The sequence below is a fragment of the Vanessa cardui genome, chromosome 9, assembly GCF_905220365.1.
Source record: "Vanessa cardui chromosome 9, ilVanCard2.1, whole genome shotgun sequence".
Lineage (NCBI taxonomy): Eukaryota > Metazoa > Arthropoda > Insecta > Lepidoptera > Nymphalidae > Vanessa > Vanessa cardui.
Genome location: NC_061131.1, coordinates 6,288,480 through 6,311,829, shown reverse-complemented (window position 1 = coordinate 6,311,829; position 23,350 = coordinate 6,288,480). Strand labels below are relative to the sequence as shown.

The following is a 23,350-nucleotide window of genomic DNA, read 5'->3' as shown; positions in this document are numbered from 1 at the left end:
TTTTTGTTGTCCTACAGCGTTAAAGAAATTAATTAATTTGCTACTGACAAAGATAAGACACATACAATTGCACGTTTGACAAAAAAGTACAGTTAAATAAAAATATAAACTAACAATAACTTTGTATGTGAAGTGCTTCTGTGCTTCTGTTATATCTTAAATATTTTTTATACGAATGACATAAATTATACATTCAATGATTTTCCATACAATATGTGTTTAAGGTACATAAAAATGTATCTTCTAATGGTTATAGATAACCAGGTAAACACAAGTTGGAGAACTCTAAACTAAAACAAATGAGTTGAGGCGCGGGTAAGTTGCCTATTTCTTAATAAAGAACAAAAGTACATTATACTTCGAAACATCTATATCATTTACGGTTGAACGAGCTAATCTCAGGAACTACGAGTCCAATTTGCAAAAATCTCACTGCTTTATATAGCCCGTTTATTGAAGAAGATTATCGGCTACTATAACGCTATGCTGTGAATCTAAATACAAATATATAACAATAAAGTTCAACTAATATATAAAGCTATACAGATATTATGTAAACTATTTCATCATTTGTATAAATTGTTGTTAAGAATATGTAACGTAAATAGAAACCGAAGGGTACAATTATTTTTTGGAGAAATTATTCTGAGCGTTTTATAGTCTGTTTTATGTTACTCTATATAATTTAACACTATAAGTTTTTTGTCATATATGACATATGCATAAAGGTGCCTAATTAAGATACGCGGTATATACATAGTTGCAAATAAGCAATATCTCTCCTATACCTTCAACGCAACGAGTTAGATGTGTATGCTTGTTTTAGTATTATAAATGAATAACATAATAATCTAAGAATTCAGAACATGAATTAGTTAATAAGCTCATGTTCTGGCGCTTTCTATCAACAATATCGTACAATAATATAATGATATCTAATATTTCTGTATATACTCTTATATTACATATATACGAGTACATTTAATTTTCTTTATTTCACAAGACTCGCGTTAAAGACAAATATTACGTATTCGAAATAGTAACACCTGAATAAATAATTTCTACAATAAAGGTACAGCTTGTTAATGATAATGATAAGTCATTATTTCGACCTTGGATCAAGTTCTTTTTTTTAATGTCCTCTTTGACAATCCAACCAAAGCGGTTACATTCGTCAATCTCAATCACTAACATCTGCGCAATATTGGCGTATAAATATATGCGTAAACACACTCCGTTTCCATACTCTCATAAGCGGAATCGAAGGGACACGTATCCAACACGAACGAAGAGATCAAACGCAATATATATAGCTTTACATGCCTGCGAAGTACGGAGTGCCAATTTCTGGTTTCGAGGTACTAATGAGATTTACAAAAAAACAAGTGAATGTCTGAAACCTCTAGATCTGTAGCATAAATAACTACTACAAGACCAATGAAGCACTCGTATGACTTAGAAATATGGCTTAAATGGTCTCATTAAGTAGCATGTACATCACTTTTTTACATAAATTTTCATTATCATTTTTACAAGTCACGCCATTTATATGTTCAGGTAACGTATACGTAGCTCGCATCAAATTGGTTGTTTCAAAATTTTCTTTATTTTATTCAAAGATTTGTATTTCGTGTCGGATTTTATCACAGTAATTAGCTAAAACCACAAATGTGGTCATAAACCGCTATCATATAGGTCGCCAGGTATCGAAATGTCTGGAAAAGACGATATATTTTTTGTTAAAATAAGCATATTGGTGATTAATTTTTGTATCAAATACAGTAAAAGTATGTTTTACTGACTGTAATTGAATCTACTGCCTATATATATTTGTTAAGTTGGTTAGTCTCCGTTGAAATCGGTGAGGATTACAAATCTTCATCATCAAATTCCGATATTCAATTAGCTTATGGCTAATTGCATGCCTTGTAAAACATATTTCTTGAGAACAGTTATACTGCTTATTTCTTTTTCGTTGGTGGTACGAGTAATTGTAGTTTTCAATGCTATATTAAGTTTACGAGTGTTAATAAGATTTTGGATTAATATACGAGTGAAAATAGTATTTTCGGATTTTGCTAAGTTATAAATATTCGTAAATGATGATTCGTAATTGATGATTTATTTGAAGAACAATATCATGATCAAGTCTGCATAATTATGAGATCCAAAAACAGCAATTAACCAGAATGTTTGAATAAGTTTCAAACTCTCTACTAAGGGATTTTTCCAGTGGGAAAACATCAGTTTATTTTCGTACTGCGTTAGCTTTATTTCTACTTTTAATAAATTGCGTAATCAGGGAATAAACAAAAAAAAGTAAACTCTCTGAAAAATAAGTAAATACACATTAATGTAGCACTTATAAAAACGTTATTTTTATCTCGTCGAGAGAAATTGGTACAATCACTTGGCCCTCTTTTCATTCATTAAAACTTGGTCTCTTGCTATTCAAAGTTGTTAAGTATAAGAATTTTTACAGACGTATTTTTCATTGAATTAACTGCGGACGTTTCAGAAGAGAATTAAAGTAAATTTGAAGCAGTTTAAAACTTATTTCATTAAACATTGACTCGTTTAAATCATAACTTTCATTCCTTTGAAAAATAAACTAAAAGGATTCGGAAGTTATAATTTATGTAATCTTTGAATAGTTTCAAAATAAGCATTTTAGCATCAAGTGATTATTATTTATTTGTGAAGTTTATTTGTTTTGGGATTAATTAGATTATTTATAATCTATAAAATGTACCTCTATCTGTTACCATTGTTGAGAATTTAAATGCTTATTTATTCAAATTAACCGACTACAAAAAAGTAGGGTGACATCAATTCGTTCGGATATATTTTTATAGTATTTACTTCAGACCTGCATTCCGTCTGGTCCCGTTTTGATTTATTTACTTATTTTGTTTGTACTATATTATAATCTTAATCGATAAATAAAAATTATGATTAGAATATTCAACAAAACTTTCACTACATTTCATTTAATTTATTATAAAATATCATCGTACTATATCGTAAACGTGTAACCTTATATAATTTTGACAGATTTATTTTAACATTCTTCAACACATAATGAATATACTTATTTTCATATTCAGTTACTAACGACCATAAATTTGCCCGTGATGTGCCTTCTGTTAAGAAGGATACGGTAATCTATCACGTTGCTCCTCTGCGTAGTAACTGATTTACATGTTTCAATTTCTTTCAAGACAAGCAGATTTCCCACCGATATTTTCCTTTACCGCCGAGTAACATATGAATTATTAACATAAATTTAACACTTTAATAACACCGTGATTTAAACTTACAACCTCATATTACGATTCATACATGTTTGCATGAATCAAAAAGCAATCTTGGCTTTAAGTAAAACTGCAAGAAATAAATCACATGTTTTGACTGAAGATATTTGAAATACTCTACCGTACTTTCGTCTGTGAAGCTTTGCTTACCTGTAACAAACAATAATAAAACATTACAATTACATAATAAAGTTACGAATTGTTTATTTATAAGTTTGTATTTTCGTAACGTTTACCCAAATAGAACCGTTTCCTGTTTTCGCTAACACCTTCTGCCAATAATATCCAACTTGTCAAAGTGCCAAAGCATTGAGGTGTTATGACCTCTGTATTACTCTTGTTGCGTGTTTTCGTGATTTATTTTATATAATATTTTTCTTTTTTTATTTGTTAGCTGACCCACGCAACTTATTTTTACGTAATATACAGATCACCGTTGTGTGATTTACTTCCAACTCTTGGCAAATATATTACATATGTTATTTTGTATCCTGGATGAATAAGCTAGTAATGCCATGTATACAGGCTGTTACTTTAATTGAATTATTACATTTACATAAATACTATTACATTAAAAAGAGTCTTTTAGAAGAATTCAAGTTTATATTTGCATTATTATTTAGTTTAATAGCCTATAAATATTATAGGCAACTAGCCTAGGCTTCGTACGAGTGCTGATACTAAATACACTACAGAATTTTTGTTGTTTCATTACTATATTGTTCATGTATTTATATACAAAAACCTTCCTCTTGAATCGCTCTCTCTCGCTAACCCTAAAAAATCGCATCAAAATCCGTTGCGTAATTTGAAAGATCCAAGCATACATTGGGACAGACAGCGGTAAGCGACTTTTTTGTACTATGTAATGATATAGGCTATTACATTAAATCTATGTTGAGAGATAATGTGTCCTGTCAATATAAATTTAAACGTAGATACTAATGATTATTTTATTATAGACGTGATTTCATAAAATGATCAGTTAAATTATCTTTCCCGTTGACACACATCTGTCTAAAATAGCTACATCTATTTATATCGCCGTTCTCTTAATGACTACGGGTTCGTTCACACACACACGCACACATCAAATTTGGTTCATTGCGCAACATCGTCTGCGCGTCCGCTACGCATGTGTGACTTTATTCTTATGATTTAATTTTAGATATATTAAAACGTATTGAAAAAAATTGATTAATCGTCACTATATCAAGTCTATACGTAAGTTTCAATACTCAAAAAGAAAACATAAATTTAAATAAGTTTGAGACTTATTCTTAGCTGGATTAGACAGCAACGATCTTACTATGGAATTTATACCAAATAATTCATGAATAAACATAGTTCGGCTTAGCAAAAATCTCATTCATTAAAAAGACTCATTAGCGTGTGTTGAAAAAGTGTACCGATGGAAGCTCAATGTTTTCCCAGATTCCTTTATTAAAAGCGTGTATTAAGTTCGTTCTGGAACGTGTTTTTCCGATCGGCTAAGGAGATTATAACATAATGTAGTCAACAAACACGGTAAGGTATCTTCAGTAAGGATCTTTTTACAATTTTAAAAGACAATTACGATCCGTTATAAATTATGAATAATTGTGTCGTATCAATAAATACGATAACTACAATTTAAAAAAAAAATTGCTCATTATTTTTTCATCGTACGTAGTTATATGTATGTTGGTTAACATATTATTGTTATAATCGGAAATGAAATGTAATCGACGTCCAGTTTCATTACCGTTATGAGAATGCAGAGGCAAACAATCCCGGCAATATTGACTACAACGGTCGGTCTCAAATTTAACGGCAATGAATAATTAACTAGTCGGACCTATTGATACCGAAAATTGTTAATTTTGAATTATTGAATGCAATCGTGCAACTTCAAATGTTCACTGATTATTGTAGTCAATTGGAAACATGAATAATATCGAAGGCTACCCCGAAGCATCACTTATTCTACCGCTAAACAGTAATCCTTAGTATTGTAGTTCCGGTTTAATTGAAGATTGAATCACTGAAACTATATCTGTATGGGTAGGTTGGAATCATTACACACTTAATAATTACATTATTAGCTTACAAATAAAAATATTTAAAACTTTTTGAAGGTATTTATTAATGGTTATGGTTAAAGAGATTTGTACCGTATAGTCCGTGTATTAATTAAAAAGATCGTTTCATTAATGTTAATAAACTTTTGACTCATATAAATATAGTTTTTTTGTGAATTAATTGGCATTTCAATTGTTATTTAAATCAATCATTGAGGATTAATTATTTGTTGTGATGAACGACTAAAATTAAGCAATTATTTTTCTCTCATATAAAAGCTGTAAAGTATTTTTTCAGATTTGCAACCAAATGTACCAATATAATCGACGGATTTACATAACATCTTATACTTTATTAATTATCAGTAGTAGTCAATGACATATCAGGTTTTGACGAAGAAAAGATATGATATTATTTATATTTATTATAATTAATTTTATTCGTATAAATAATCGTTCCAAATTTAACACTCTATAATAATAGATTTTCTACATATATTTTTTAACACGGATCATATTATGTTATTAATTAAATTCTTAAGAACAATAAGGATTGACTGTTAACCGTAGTTGAGTTATGCTGTGACAGGACAGTTCAATGTCATTCATTCATTCCGTCAGTGGAACGTGTATTGACGTCGATCTAGCGTTTTGTGCTTAGCTTGGTTGGTTGGTTGATATTTTGGACTTTAGTTGTAATATTAATTTCCCCTGAAATCCATACCTAAAGATCTTCAAAGCAATGCTTATTCTTAATTAAGTTTTAGAAAACTGTGATATTTTTAATGAAATATTAAGTTTTCAATTAGCTAATTTTTTAAGTAAGATTTTAATTTATTTACATATTTGATTTGATAACTATAAAACGAAAATTAAAACTCAAAATGTTCACTTAATAAGTATTTTTCGTCTCCTTTTTGCGATTCAGCGGAGAATTGTAACATATATGAAACGTATATAAACGGGACACTGTATAAGGTCACAGGGCATCTGGCGTTAAACGAGCATATGTTAGCTATTTTTATCACCGCTGTTCACTGATATCATCTGAATTCGGTGCCTCTGAAAAATACAGAAAAATACTAAAAAAATATCTCTATATATTTGGAACGCTCTACTTTTTACTACGTTTTCATATTTTTTGTTAAATATGTAAACTATTTAAATTAACCATATCTTACTATTTAATACTTATTCAATTTTATAAGCAGTTGTTGAGTGCAATTAATCCAAACAAAATTAAATAATGATGTATAATTTATTGTATCATAATATTTTTATGTATACTTACATATGTAATAGGTCATGAAATATTCACACGAACCTTATATGTACGTTATTTGTTTAGGAAGTCAAGATGCCCTAATTTGAATAAAATAGGGACTTAAAAAATATAAAAATAAAAGTATCGTTTTTATAACAAAACGTTTCTTAAAATGCGTATAGTGCCGGTGTAATCACAGACATATAAATTTGTAAGTAATTCTTATCCTAACAATGATTTTATAATTTAGTGTCGTGATTTGTAACCAAACAGTAAATAACCTTTGAACATATAAAACTCCATAATTACGGACATAATATTACGTTCAGTAGAATAATATAAGAGTGTTCATTATATTTCTACGAGACTACGACAATAAAACTTTCAGCTCTCCATGGTTGACGCTTCGGTCAAATTATCGAAGGTCACACACTTGGCTACATGTTGTCACTCGCCCAAACATATCTTAACAAGTACAAATTATTTATAATAGACTAACGTAAGTCGTAAAACATTATTAACAATTTAGTATATTGACTCTTTAATGGTTCTATAAAACCATAATTCGTTTTACTACTACTCTTTTAATCAACAACAGCAAGAACAACAGCTTGTAAATTTCCCACTCCTGGGCTAAGGCCTCCTCTCCATTTGCAGAGAAAGTTTGGAACATATTTCACCACGCTGTTCCAATGCACATGTGGCAGAATTTCTATGAAATTAGACACATGCAGGTTTCTTCACGGCCGAGCACGAGATGATTTATAAACACAAATTAAGCACATGAATTTGCTGTGATCCTTGCCTGGGTTTGAACCCTCATAACGCGAACGTAAACTAGCACACGTTCTAACGACTGGATCATCTCGGCTTTTGTCTTCTAATCGTCATTAGTATATACGGTATTCTACAGCATATAGTGCTATTGCCCTTAATTTAAGCCTTTGGTTATTCAATACAATACGTCGATTATAATTGACAGTCATAATATCGAATTACTAGATGAACGATGTCCATTTGTACGTTACTACGTTAATTTGAGTGAATGTACGTTACTATGAACAATAGGGGGCGTTATTGATAACATCGCTTTTGGCTAACAAAACAAACAATAACGACACAAAAGAGCTTTTACGAAGATAGACCTTTTGTGCGTTGTAAAGAGGACAGACTTCTCTGCATAATCAGATGTATTTCGTTCCCACATGACTGAAAACGATGAAATATTTTCGTACATAATAGTTTTTTGAAAACAGAAAAATTAAACCGTTTCAATTTTTCGTTGATGTTTTTGTTCATACATAGAAAAGATTTACAATGTTTTCAAAACGAAATGTGTCAGCGCTGTTTTAGAAATAACGTAACAAAACAGTAAATTGTCTTGCATTATTTGTAGTTTGGTTAGCAATTTGTAAATGTACACGTTGAATTTAAACAAGAATTATATATCCTGAAAACTTATATATTTTAATCGGAATTTTTTAACGTGTTTATTTAATATTTATATTTTTCGCTATAAGTAAACCACTTAGCAAAAGTATAGGTAGTACTAATCTTTTATGCAACCGTGAAATTATTAATTTTTAAAAATAGTTCTCTAAACGTAACAAGCTACACACTTCCGACAACGTACTTAAATAAAAAAATATCGGACAACATTACAAAGATACATTACTCTTATCCCAATGTAAGTAGCTAAAGCACTTGTGTTATGGAAAATCAGAAGTAACGACGGTACCACAAACAACCAGACCCAAGACAACATAGAAAACAAATGAATTTTCTACATCGATACAAACAATCTACTCGACCACGAAGGTCGTTACTTAAGAAATAAGAACATTATTGATTTTTATTTTAGTTCTTATTTAAGCATTACTTATAATCTGGTCAAATCGCCACATACTTTCCATCATGTAAATGTGCGTAATGCGTTTTTCCAGCGAGAAAAAAAACGCCACATACCGGAATCGATTTATAACCTTATTATCGTTTGGTGGGTATAGTCCACTGGTTTCAAAAAAATCAACGATTAAACCGTTTAGGAGGACCTCGTTGAAAAATATAGATTGCATTGCAGCAACATGAAAGTTCTCCAATTATCTATGGTATGGATTTCACCAAATTTTTCATCAGCAATCTTTTGCGCAGGTAATTTTTCCGGGTGAAAATCTGAGGTACGTAATGGAAAAAGTTGTGATAAATATTCATTACACATTACGTAGCATTAATATTCTAACGAGTTGCCGACGAAATACGTCGCAGTGTGTAGCAACCAACCTTCGCAGTGACAGATTTTGGTTCTGATGTTTATTAAAATATGGACATTGACATCTATAATTGCCAAAACAAATGTATGGTTACGAATATACTCCATAAGTAATTAGTTTTTGGAGAATACATTGCATTTTTTGTATAAAATTGATTGGCAGTTTATCAAATGTATCACCCGGTGTGTGGGTACCATAAACCATCGACATTATTTATATAAATTGTATCGTATTGCAAAATCTATACTTAATATTATAAATGTGAAAGTAACTCTGTCTGTCTGTTGCTCTTTCACGACCAAACCGCGAAATCGAATTTGAAGAAATTTGGTATGAAGCAAACTTGAATCCCAAGAAAGGACATAGGCTACTTTTTTGCCTAACTCATGACAACCAATACCCTTAAACGCGAGTAAAGCCGCGGGTGCTTACTAGTATGTAAATAAACAAAAATAATCTTATTTTTAAAGTGAGTTATATGAGTGCCAATGACATATCCTTGATTAACTATAAGGATTACCTACCTAATGGGGATTCAAGAAATAATTATTGGAAGGAGATAATGACACACATCTAAGAATGTAATACGGCGGTGAGAGCACGCCAACTTTTAAGGGGGGTTTGAAACCCCCTCCAGGCACATTGTCACATCTCTACCCCCGATAATAATGGGGCCGTGTTGATGAACTCCATTTTCAACTAGAGGCAAGCTACTGTGTATTTCGCTTCAACTTGAAGCTTAAAATAAAAGGTAAACACTATTTTTTTTTCTATAAGTACCTATACATATATTTATAATATAGATATTTTTTATAATACTCCAGTTTTGATATTTTAAATACATATATTTTTCAAATAATGTGTTATATTCTATTTCAAGAAAAAATACCTTTAAAAGTATCAAAATTGAATAGTTGCTTTTTTTCTCTTTAAGGCTGCTCTAAAAGGTTTTTGTTTGTTAAGCTCTGTTGTTTGTCCAATCGATATCGATGTTCCACACGAAAATTTATTTTTGAGATAAAAAAAAAAATATCTATACTATTATGTAAATATGTATTTATATATTGGATTTAAACTGGTTATTTACGTAATTAACAATTATAATCACATTGTTTTTTTTTAATTTTATAAGCTATATATAATTTTTATAGGCTGAGAAGGCCCAGTGGTTAGAACGCGTGCATCTTAACCGATGATTGCGGGTTAAAACCCAGGCAAGCACCACTATATGTATCTGTTTAATTGTGTTTATAATTCATCTCGTGCTCGGCGCCGAAGGAAAACATCGTGAGGAAACCTGCATGTGTCTAATTTCATCGAAATTCTGCTACATGTGCATTCCACCAACCTGCATTGGAACAGCGTGGTGGAATACGTTCCAAACCCTCTCCTTAATGGAAGAGGAGGCCTTATCTCAGCAGTGGGAAATTTACAGGCTGTTACTTTACTTTACTTACTACTTGATTTTTTTCTAATTATTTAGAAATAAAATTGAAATTGTTACTAAAATAAATGTAGAAAGTGTTTTTGGGTTCTTGTATTTAGATTTATTCCGGTAGATGTCACTGCGATCGTAAAATAAATAAAACTCTTATTTTACCCGGACGGGCTATTCGATCGTAATATTTGAATGAGTGAAACGCCGTGTCAGTATTTTCGAGTATTTTTGGGCAATGTTTGGTTGTAACGTAATTGAACATTTATGACGGCTATGTCATGTCCGGAAATGGCCCTGAAGTTTTAAATGCCATCAAATAAATACTAGAATCTGTTTTGCAATACGTCTACTTAATGTAGTCAGAAGACCTCGAGAGTGGAATTATCTATCCTCATTAATATAATGTATCGACGAGTAAAGTCATCACAAAAGTAAATCTTTATACGGATAGATGTGACTTTTCATATTTGTCGCATTATGTCATTTTTGAAAATGCCATGACATTAATTTCGCAGCATAAAGGAATATGAAGAGACAAAGCTTTACGGTTTTTTTTTTCGCTCAATAGCCGTTTTTTTCCCATTTTGAGCCTAAAATATTGGGTAGGATCCAACTTGAAAACTTGTAAATAATGCTTACGAACACCGTATGAGATTCCAATGTAAACAAATGTGTATTTTTAAGCAACATATTGAAAATTGTCTACCTCGAATCCTTGAATGTAATGTCTCGCGCATTAGAGTTTACGACACCGCTTTTATTTTACGATGTGAGTGATATTGAACATCGACAGTGATGTCGGAAGTATAACATTGAAACAGTCGTTATAATATATTTATATAATTAATTACAAAGTATGCAAATGCTTTGAACTAGCGATATCTAGGTTTGTACGCATAAACATTACATAATCTTTAAAGTTATTGAACTCGGGATATTTACCATGTTTTTTATTTTTGTTCGTTGAAGCTCGATATTCCGACATTATCTACGAATGTCTTGTTCACGAGAAAAAAGCAAAAATATTACATTATTTTGTTCATATATAAATAGTCAGGTGAGAAATTAAATACCTGTTGAAAAGTAACAATAGTAAGTACTGTTGTTTGGCGGTAGCCCTATATATCCCCACCAAATAATTATTAATTATAATTATTAACAATAGGTTAATTTTTTGGACTTTATAATTCTTCAAATTTATCAAGCGATATATCGAGATTTTTCTTTTGCATTATTTTATTTGTCGTTCATAATATCCTGCTTCAAAATCCACTTATTCAAAAACATATATTTGCATAATCGTTATGTGATGTCAATATTTTGACATATTTATGAGTACAACCTCATTAAAGAGAATTACTTGAAATTGTGTATATTTAAGACTGTCAAGTATTTGGTACTATAATATATTTTATAATATGATACTCTAATAGTTGTATATGTAGGTATATACTTGATCGAAATCAAATTCTCCGTGAGTCAGCTTAACCGCAAAAATACTAAAATCTTTATAGTATACTATTAATATTATAAATATTTATTTATGAGGAAATTTGTAAAGCTTTACAAATATTGCTATAGCAAAAAGTATTAACTTTTAGTATTCTACAGACTGCAGTACGATTTCGAAAAAGTTTTAATCTTTATTGTTAAATGAATTTTGTAAACATTCTTATTTTTTATTTGTATATTATGAACTCATCAACGTGTACGTAATATTACCTAGTAATAAACTTAGATGAACTCTAAAATCATCAAAATCAAATATAAAGTATAGTAAGGATATATCACAGAATCGTAATTATGATCTTTTTTAGGGTTAACCAAAGGGTGAAACGGGACTCTATTAGTGAGACTTCGCTGCTCATACGTCTGTCACCAGTCTTTATCTCATGAACGGTGACAGTTGAAATTTTCACAGATTATCTATTTATGTTACCATTTTAACAATAAATACTAACAAACAGAATAAAATAAGCGTTTATGGGGTTACAATATACGTTTTTTTTTTTTTTGATCGTTTTTGTCCAATATTTAACCAACGGCAGCAGTTTTAGTTTTAAATTAACTTTACAAATAATAAAATAAAACAAATATTATAAATGATTTTGACTTATGATTTAAACTTAATTTTTGCAATAAACGTTATTCGTGGTTTTTATAGAGGAGGTATGGAATCTTTCGTGCACGTCCAACTCGCTCTTGGCCGGTGTTTTATTTTTACAAATATATATGAATAGCGAATTTAATTTCATCTATACGAATAAATAAAGCTTAATTGTCTCTGTGATTGTTAGAAACACGAAATAAATGAAATCAGTTGAAAAAATATCAGCTAGCTCAACGCTACGTAAACGTATATTCGCTATTTGCCTCGCGAAGAGGAAGTGTAGGTACGCTTTATCAGTATGACGTAATATTAGCTTAGAAAGGCCACCCGCGGTCTACTATCGTTACGATAGCGGGTTTAACTCGAACGTTACTTTTAATATGACTCTACGTGACTTGCATTATTAAACTATGTACAAGCAACAGCTATTTCAACTTTGTTTCACGCTGTATACCAGCATTCTAAATTGTTATATCTTTTTAATAGCTCTTTTATAGTTTTAGTTCTTTTAAACGTTATTTTATGCAAATTGAAATTACATTCATTTTTCAAAAAAAAAAATTCAAAGTTTTCCCTTCGTGTATTTTATGAATTTTGGAAATTTCCCATCTTGAACACTCTTTCTAGTCTAGTCGTTGGGTACAAGTGAGGCAGAATTTTATTCGACAGATACTACGATGTTTCCGTTAACCGCAAAGCACGAGATGAATTATAAACACTACGAATATTCTGTGGCTGTTGATCGCATTAATTCTCTATACAACTTTATTCATTGTACTTTCTCAACTCGATTTTGGTTTCCGTGATATATAATACAAAATCTATTTATATCGGTTAGATTCCGTTATTGGATATAACAAACAAAAGGACATAACAAAGGTTTATATAAACGAACGAACTAAAAATTGACTACCACTTATGTGGGTTAAGTTATGCCTCGATATATAAAAAATGTCTATTGTATTGTCGAAACGGGTTGGTATCAAAAATACCCGTTACGTTATGATTTTCATGTAATTGTTCACTTTCAGTAGAAAGCATCATACTTCAGTTATTTAATATAAGCTATAATGATAATAATACCGATTCTTATTACCAATTTTAATACGTAACTCTCTTTATAAACAAGGATAGGTATTACATTTGTTCAAACATGTATATCATACGCAATTTTTATTATTCGTAAGAGCGTCGGAATTACGGAATAAATAATCTTTTGCCTTTGGAAATAATCTTACATCGTTTTAGCCAAATAATAAACCAAATAAAATACGCAGGACGTATTCAGTAGAGAACAAATAAAATTATATGGTCAGAAGGAATAAAATCTATTATTTGAGTGAAATGTTCCCGATAAATTCTTTTCCATTCGATTAACCCAGCTACGAAGGAAGGCCGTATCGTAAAAGTCCCGTCGTAATAACATGAAGAAATGCTAATGCTTTCTTTATGGGGCCCTCCTTTTTATGACCTTTCAAGTTATGATTGCTGCTAAATTGAGATACTCATGTAGACTCGTGTAGGTCAGCTTTTATAATTATTTACGGAATTATATTAATAAATAAATTCTATTTGAGGACATTGACACGTTTTGGTATTATTTTTTAATTCGTAATTGTTTTAAGGTTGGCCAATAGATGGCGTTAGTAACTAAGATTTATTTACTTCGTAAATAAATAGTGTGTAAATTTGTTTCGCAAAATGTTATGAATCCATTTAGTGTTCACGAAAGTATGCGAAATAATATTTTCCAGCTTACATTGCAGCGTCGGACGAACATTTTCCAATATATGTAGAAAGTTCAAACATAGTATGCTGTTAATAAGTTAAATCACCGCAAAACTTCAAAACAAACTCTCAAACATGCAGACATTCCAAATCAATTAGTTACAATTAGTAGAACGCCGGTGTAATATAACGGAAACAAGCTGGTCAAATACCTACTACAATTTATTTAGCATAACTTTATTTCCGATATAGTACGCAACACTTATAATTCATCCTAAAACATATTTCTGTTTTATTTGCCAATTCGGGTTCTTTTATAAAAAGTATATTTCAGATATGCTATAGTAGAAACCTTGAAGATCGAGTAAAGGAAACAGGATACATTAAAATTAAACTAATTTAAAATATTAAAAAAAAAACAAATATAAATATATAAAAACGTCTTTGAAATTAAATTGTAAAATATGCATATCATTTGCTCTTAAAGCCAAATAATTATATCATGTAAATAGTCGTGATGACGTCGTCTTTGTCATTCGCACATTACTTGATATTTTCATTTCCTACTGTACATTCATATGGTCTTATAATTTATCGCGTTTTAATTATTTTCTGATATAGCATTTTACTGATATAACCCACGTACTTTTATATGAAGTTAATTGAAAAACGTAAATGTATGCAATTTACGAAATGAAATCCAAAGAACGCCATATTTCATTTATGAATTACGTTCGTTGTTTAAAATATTTATTTTCATAATAAATTGACATTCCAATTGTTTTAACCCAACAGGTGGAATCGTTTGTGGAATTAATGTTGTAATTAGTAAAATGAATACTAGATAATGTATTATTCGACAATATTATTTACATAACGTTATTCGTGTCATTTATAAGCAAATTTATGTCGACTACATGTTCGGGGGCCATTCAGAGGAAAACACAACAACATATTTCGTCAAACTAATACCTGGCGAGGACGAACGCGCTTTGAACGTCGGCGCAATCATCACGGTCTCTGCAAATCACAATCAAATGCATAAAATATATATTTATAACAAACCAACAACAATAATTCTAGCACTCGGTACGCTAGCTTGTACTATCATGATTGAAAATTATTCTATTTTAAAAAGATAAAACGTAAACTTTAACACTCATTAAATTGTATCATAATACACAAAATAAAACAAACATGAAAAATTTAAGTACGATATTTCAAAATCGCATTACAAATGCTAATTATTTTGTCTATAAAAATACTACGCACAAATTATGAACTCAACTAAAACTACAAAAAAAGAATAACGATCCAAAGGCGTCGATAACAAGCGCTATAGCCTCAATGATATTGTAACAGTGTTTTCCGTGAAGGTGAAGGATTTAGGTTAGTCGTTTCGTACGTCACTCCAAACGGTGCTCAACAAATATTGAATTAACGTGTACAGAATAATTGCGGAGAAAGCCTAGTTCCCGATGAGAATACTCAAACGTAATTATTACAACAAACACTTATAATATCAATGTAAAAATCTAGTAACAAATTGTAGATATATATTTATATGATACTAGTGACCCGCCCTGGCTTCGCACGGTTGTAATTATATGATAACACAGTGGAAAATTCGAAAATTACCAGCTTGCTTGCTTGTCTATGTATTATATATAAAAAACTTCTTTTCGAATCACTCTACTTATTACAAAAAACCGCATCAAAATCCTTTGTCATTATAAAGATTTAAGGATACATAGGGATATAGGGAAGGAGAAAGCGACTTTGTTTTACACTATGTAGTTATGCGATTTTATTGAATAAATTAAATTCATACATTATGCAATTTATACGTGAATAAAACTTGAATATTTTATCAGCCATACACCTAAATAGAGCAATGAAAATAGAGTATGTTTAATTTACTATGATGTATGTAAATTCTAATACATACTTTTAAATAAATAATTAAATAAAGTTCACCTTTATAATAAATGTATAAGACACTTCATATTGATAATTAAAGTCGGAATGACATATCCAGTAGAACCTTAACATAAATAATTTATAATTACCGCGGTAGAATATGGTTGAAACGATTATTTTATGAATAATTTATTTATAAATTCCATTGATCACAAACAAGGTTATCGATAAATGTTTGTTTTATTTAAACTTAAAATAATGATATATAATATAGTTACATTATCAGCAAAAACATTTCAAAATTTTGCTAAGCAAAATAAGTTATATATTGCAATGTCAAACTAGTGGGCTAAATGCTCCTTTCCTTTTCAGAAGACCTTTTAGAAGTATTCCAGCACGCTGTTCCAATGCAATTCGTTGAATTGACATATGGCAGATTCACAATATGCAGGCTTCCTTACGATAATTTTCATTGCCTCTTATCACGAGATGAGCATATATAAAAAAATCAGTGGTGTTTGTGTGGGATTTCATCCAAAATCCTATATATACTATTCACGTGTTCTAACTTCTGGGCCATGAAGCATCAACTAAGTAAATATCAATGAATATTATTTAAATTTCACTTATTTATTTTTAAGAGCTAAATGGTTAAAATAGGACAGAAGTTCGGCCAGGTAGGTAGGTCTCTTTGCCAAATGGCTTTGGCATCGTTTAACTCTTGACACCGAAACAGTTGAATGTCAGAGCCGAAAATACATAAGTTTCGTATAACATGAACATGTAGAAAAGTACAGAGTAAATTATAATAAAATACATTGTGAACAGTAAAGGTCAAATGTAGAGAGACAGGTTTGAATTATTAACATTATCTCGAACGAAGTGTTTGAAAACAACATTTGAATAGTGTTTTATAATATGTTAATGTATATAACGAGGAGTTAGGCATCAACACGTTATCAGACGTTACGAGACTAGACGTTCCTGTTCGTAATATCTCTCCTTTTAATATTCCATCAAATATGACTTTTCGTACATTTCTTATGTTAAAGTGATCTTTACACAAACGTAATAACTTGTAATATCATATGAGTTAATATATTCGTCAATTTGACACGCCGAATTATATGCACTTGTTTTCTCTGACGTGAGAATATATAGCGACGAATAGCGTCGAATGGCGCGATAGGAAACTATTTCTATTGGTTGTATAAATAGGCAGTAATCGGTTTTACGAATTTTGCCGATGCTACATCTAATTTGTGTCGTACTATACGTTATAAAGACGTCGCCATCAAGTACGATAAAAGAAATCCTAATTAAACACTTTGATGCTTCGATATATGTATATAATTAAAAATATACAACAGTGTGTAATCAATCGATATCCATACTTATTATTGGAAAGACTCAATAATAATATTTAGTCTACAAGTTTATTGTTGAAAAAGAGTAACTATGTACTGAGTTCCTTGCCGGTTCTCGGTACATTAACAATTGCTGGTAGCCTAATTTAATCCTATAGAATAGCGAATCAAAAGAACTTCAATTTACCTTTACAAAAATGTTTTATCCGAGCATATAAAATTATTGTTTATCATACATTTAGTAGTAGATTATTCCGAGAGAATAAATTAAACTTAGATTAAGTATTTCGTCTATTTAAATGGCCAATGCTATTACTTTTCACTGTAAAACCAATTTGCGGTGTAATCTTTCTTAATGGTGCCGCTTTCAGCTCTTTATGGACTTGATTTACATATTCAAAGGTTGAACATCGATATGCGATTGATGTGATAGGGCGCGTCGTAGCGCATGAGTGCGCGCGCGCAACAAACGGAGCCCAGATCCTGTACGTCGTGTGAACAGACCGCGCCCTATATGACATACGGATTGCATTGTCTCGCCAACAAATCAATATAGACCACGTTTAAAATTATACGTAATATAAAAAAAAATCGTACAACATTATGCAATTGTCAATGGTAAAATTACCGTCTATATTAAAAAATATGAGCATAATATTTTTTTTCATTGTATAGGATTGTAAAATGAACACGAAGATATCATCGTTTAAAAATCGCAACGTAATCTATATCTGAACAAAATCCGGTAATCTCAGAAAGCAATTCAACGTAATCCATGGACGACAAGTCAGGCTCCTAAATCTCACTGAGATATATTACCACTTCGCGTTGAATATTTAAATGTTACGTTAAGAAAAATACCAGCGCAATTATCTACCTATTAACCTTTTTGTAACCTCTCCACGAATGCAAATACATCTAAGGCAATCATTTGCACAAATACTTAATTCGACTTTCAACAGATAATTCAACACTAGCAGCAGACAAACTGCTGACATTCTGTAAGATTTCACTTACAATCTCACTCGTAAAATGTTGCCAACTGACGCACGGTGATACGCCTATTTAATACGTCTATAGTCAATGTCGCATATCATAAAATGACATATTATGCCCATGATATGCGGTCAATTTCAAGTTTCTTCTTACAGAATAGCCCCTCGAAGCGAATTCTATTCTCAAACCTACCTATTAATCCTTTTGATATTCGGTTAAAATAATATTACGATATAATAATGTTTCCTATTCGAATGATTATTATTTCATTATAATTTATAAGCATGACGATATTATTCGATAATTAAATTAACAGATAAAACAAATTGATTCGAATATTAACACGGACTCAAAAATTATTCGGATCTATCAACTAACACATCGAATGATTAAAACTCATAAAATGTGCCTTGTATCGAATTAAATAACATAGTACTGACGTAATGCAACTCGATGCTAATGAATGGGTGATTCATAGTGAGAAGTATCAAACGATTAACCGACATTTCGGATGCCGTCGGTAATTTCCGCTGCGAATTCTAATGTCTATAAAATTTCGTCTACTGATGAATTTTCCAGAGAGTCGGAGGTAAAAAGATTTTTAAAGTAGACTCTTACATAGTTAATCGCCTCTAGGGACGTGGGAGCGACTGTGGAAAGGATTTTTATACCTTTGATTTCTTTTAATTTAATACCTTTACAAATATACTGATATATTATTGCCTCGGTGGTGTTATGGCTAAAATATAAAGCTACTGATCTCAGAGTCTTGGATACGAATCGTCTAAAATAATATTAGGTTTAGCTTTCAAGAAAAGTTCTAAGTTTTATATCTGAATTTTAGTGGTCGTACCGGATTATGTAAGTTAAGGATATATTCTGTGTTTAATATCTCTTGCCCAGTTACTGATATCTGATCGGTCAAAAATACATCACACTATTTTTATAGTTACCTTACAGAAATTCTCATAACATTATAAATATTAAAGCGAATTCGTTTGATCCCACAGCATATTTGTAAAAGTTAAGTTTTCAGCGCTTAAGCGCTTCAACGATATTAGTTTCATTTATAAAAATATATGTTTAATTTAGAGAGGAAGAAATTTACAATTTCTACTGTTACGTACTATTTAAAAAAAAACAACTGCCTAAAAGACTGAGGTCATAGGTCAGAGCTAGTTCTATTTTAAAACGTCCATTATTCAAAGTAGATAGTTTAGTAATAATTAATTTTGACGGCTTGTCAAATGACAATTATCCTGCTGAAATAGTAATGGATTATATTGACTGACTTTATAACTAAACGAGTTACGTGTGCGCGATGATGCACTTATACCTACTCTAAAATCTAGTATTATTCCAACAATAAAAAAGTACAAAATTTGCGTTATTTTTTATTATATTACGTTATGTTATGTGTGTGTGAGGGGAAATTTATGTGTGTGCGCGTATCTGTGTGTATTGTTTTCTTGGTTGTGTGCGTGTGTTTTCAACTACATCGATGATAGCGCGACCCTAGGATCATATCCTGCACGATCGTGTTGTAAATGTCTCCGTCAATGGGATTATTAGTTTTAATATGAATATGGATAAAACTAAACAATTAAACTAACAATAGGTACACTTTCCCTCTTAACATATTTGTATTCGATACATAGGCAGAGTACCTATACTATATCAGTAATTCTATAAAAGTATTAACTACCTTATTAAACTAAATGTTAATTGATTAAAGTATGATATATAACCATATCGAAGTTTTAACACTTTGAATACCGTTCAATATGATTAATCACCAGCATTCTGTCAACTAAACACAAACTTGTTCGGTGTGGGTAGACCTTATTAGATTTATCAATTTCATGGATAATCAAGGATCGTCTGGAAGAAAATGACAGAGCTGTAACGAATCATAGGCCACGTTTCGTATTCACCTTTGACATCGACAGTTCACATTTCTTAATCATGACGTAGAAAGGAGAGACGAAGATTGGAAAATCGTTCCATGGTTTCATCTTACGGCAAGGGAACTCGCAAACTATAAGTTAGAAACAACAGTTGATATGATGCGTGTATTTCAACTACAAACCAACGAATAAGACCTCATTTTTGCTGGTAAATATGAACCATCGACTCAGTTGTTTTAGAGGCTAGATTAATTTTTCGCAGTTGTCGAAGATCTGGGTTGAAATCCCGGGCGATTTAAAATGATCAACGTTTACTGTTATAATAATATAAGAATAAAGTAAAGAAGTGCGCAGTGTGTTCTATCAATCAGAAAACAAATAAGTCCAAATGTATTATAATAATACAGAAATATAATTTAATTCATTAATAAAATTAGAATGTATATTTATTTTCTAATTTACCCATTCTATAAAGTATTATAATATAAGTAACTTTATAGAATTATATTATGCTATTATATTGATAAAACGTTGTAGTCAAGGAAATCAACTGAATCAATCTATATTAAATAAAAAACAATGTCACAACACAATGCAAGTAGTTTACAGTTACGTCTACAGAATTTTAACAAAAAAAATTCAATTGGCTTGAATAAGAAATAATTATCTTTAACTAGCATCTATTCCTCGTCGACGTATCTTTAAAAGGCAAAGGTAATCAACTTGCATCGAATGCTAATTACGATCACTGGATAGATGAGTTTTAGCGTTTATCTCTAATTAGGTATGAAGGAGGATTACGAGAGCGGCGGAGATATTATCGTTGGGTTGGGCGTGTTCAGAGACCATGACCTACATGTCGCCTGCACGCCATTGACCAGACCGTGGGTTTAGGTACTTTTTTGTACATTACATAATGCCTTATCTTATTATTAATGACTTACGTCAACTTGCTAAGCTGATAAATTCAAAGTATTTTATTATATGGTGTAACCCAAAAACGAATGACAATATACATATATTTATTAGTTTTTGCAGAGTTTTCACAAAAGGAATTATGTAATCGGTTGTTAGCAGAGTTAAACCAAGGTTTTTAAATTACTGTAATGTCGTCTGATATAATTTTACTAGGTGATAATTTACATTTTGGTCTTTTTCTTGTATTTTTTCATTAAACAGAAATGTAAGTCATCCTTTAATCTAGTAATCGAATAAACATAAACTCCATACAACAATAAACTACATTGAAATCGGGTCACATTTGTGGTAGGGCGCTATTCTGTCACGGACAGATATAGATGATATATTTACAACACCATATATAATAAAATAGATTGTATGTTTTGACTAAAACGAATATTAAAAAAATGAATTTTGGCAAAGTTCTAGGATACAATTAATTCCTTGCAATGAAAAAGTCCCTACAGAGTAGTCCAGTTCTATAATTCTGTTTAATCAACACTACGGGTACGACATAACGGTCTTGGCAGCTCGTTATAAAAGGAGTCTTTAATATAATATCCTAAAAGGTCGAGCCATTTCGACGAAATAAAGGCAGGAGTGGATAAATTAAGTTATTAAACAAACAAGTGATTATAATAGAAAATTTTACTTTGATTTCTATAATTGAATTATTAATTGGTCATACTTTCCCAAAAAATAATATTTATCGTGAAATTTCAGAAAATATCACACCAACAAAATATAAAATGTGGGTCAGGTAGGTTCTCTATAGGAAAGCTTAGGGATTTTAGGAAATATTATACACCTTAGAGTCGAGATGGCCCAGTGATTAGAACGCGTGCATCTTAACCGATGATTGACGGTTCAAACCCAGGCAAGCACCGCTGATTCATGTGCTTAATTGGTCTTTATAATTCATCTCGTGCTCAGCGGTGAAGGAAAACAGCGTGAGGAAACCTGCATGTGACAAATTTCATATAAAATCTGCCACATGTGTATTCCACCAACCCGCATTGGAACAGCGAGGTGGAATATGTTCCAAACCTTCTCCTCAAAGGGAGAGGATTCCTTTAGCCCAGCAGTGGGAATTTACAGGCTGTTGTTGTTGTTGTTATACACCTTATGAAATAAAGTTAGGTTGGAAATTGGTGTTTTATAAATATCGCTCTGATAAAGCCGCAGGTTCAGCTAGTCTAGTAAATACAACGTCATCTACACACTTCCTACTAAAACATACAGAATAGTGTTGACTCTCAAATAGTTGTAAATAATATATTAGAATTAATTCAAACAATGTGAAATAATAAATATACTTTCACATTGAGCCATAAATAATTATCTACTATTAATTATTTTGCTAAAAGTAAAAGTGATATTTGAAGGCGAGGCTACAAAAATTAAGCCTGACAGATTGTATATTTGTAAAGTATGCGGTAGTCGCTGTTGCTTAAAATATTGCCAATAAAACCGTTTAACTAGTATTTAGCATCAATCAACAATTTTCTATGGGCATGATGTAATAAAGCGTTTTATTGTTGGTTCAGACCTGCCCGGATAATTTTATTCGACTAATTCAGAACTGACTCATGATGGATAAATACAATTATTTCTTAGCGTGAAATTTGTTTACAGAAAACTGGCTGGCGCATCTAACAGCTGAATATTCTATGGAGATGGCCAATTACATATCTACAGAAGGACAAAGATATCGTAGGTCTTTTGTTTCATTAGAGGTAATTGTGTGGTCCGAAGATTAGACTTTACTCCTACCCTTTGAGCCATTCCCCGTTGCGATTTACCGGACGCTATAATTCTCCGAGAATCACTCGAGGCGTCCGTCTTTATAGTGTCTTTAATTAAAGAACTAGTTTTAACAAGATGGTGTTGTTATTTATGATTTATTTTGTAATTTAAAATACACTTTTGCTCCCACTCACTTTTCTCGATTAAAAAGTTTTAGCCTATATTATATTCTTTGACTTCTCTTCCCATTTTATGTCAGCGTTTTTTAAT

General features: G+C 30.9%; 1 protein-coding gene across 7 annotated transcripts in view; it reads right to left on the bottom strand.

The window, feature by feature from the left end:
• The window catches only part of LOC124532248 (repetitive organellar protein-like), a 79,787-nt gene that overhangs the window by 35,821 nt on the left and 20,616 nt on the right, over positions 1–23,350 (bottom strand). For all 7 annotated transcript variants that reach the window (XM_047107036.1, XM_047107029.1, XM_047107031.1 and 4 more), the window contains exon 2: positions 15,157–15,204. In XM_047107036.1, the coding sequence (XP_046962992.1) occupies positions 15,157–15,204 (48 nt within the window). The remainder of the gene's footprint in view (positions 1–15,156; positions 15,205–23,350) is intronic.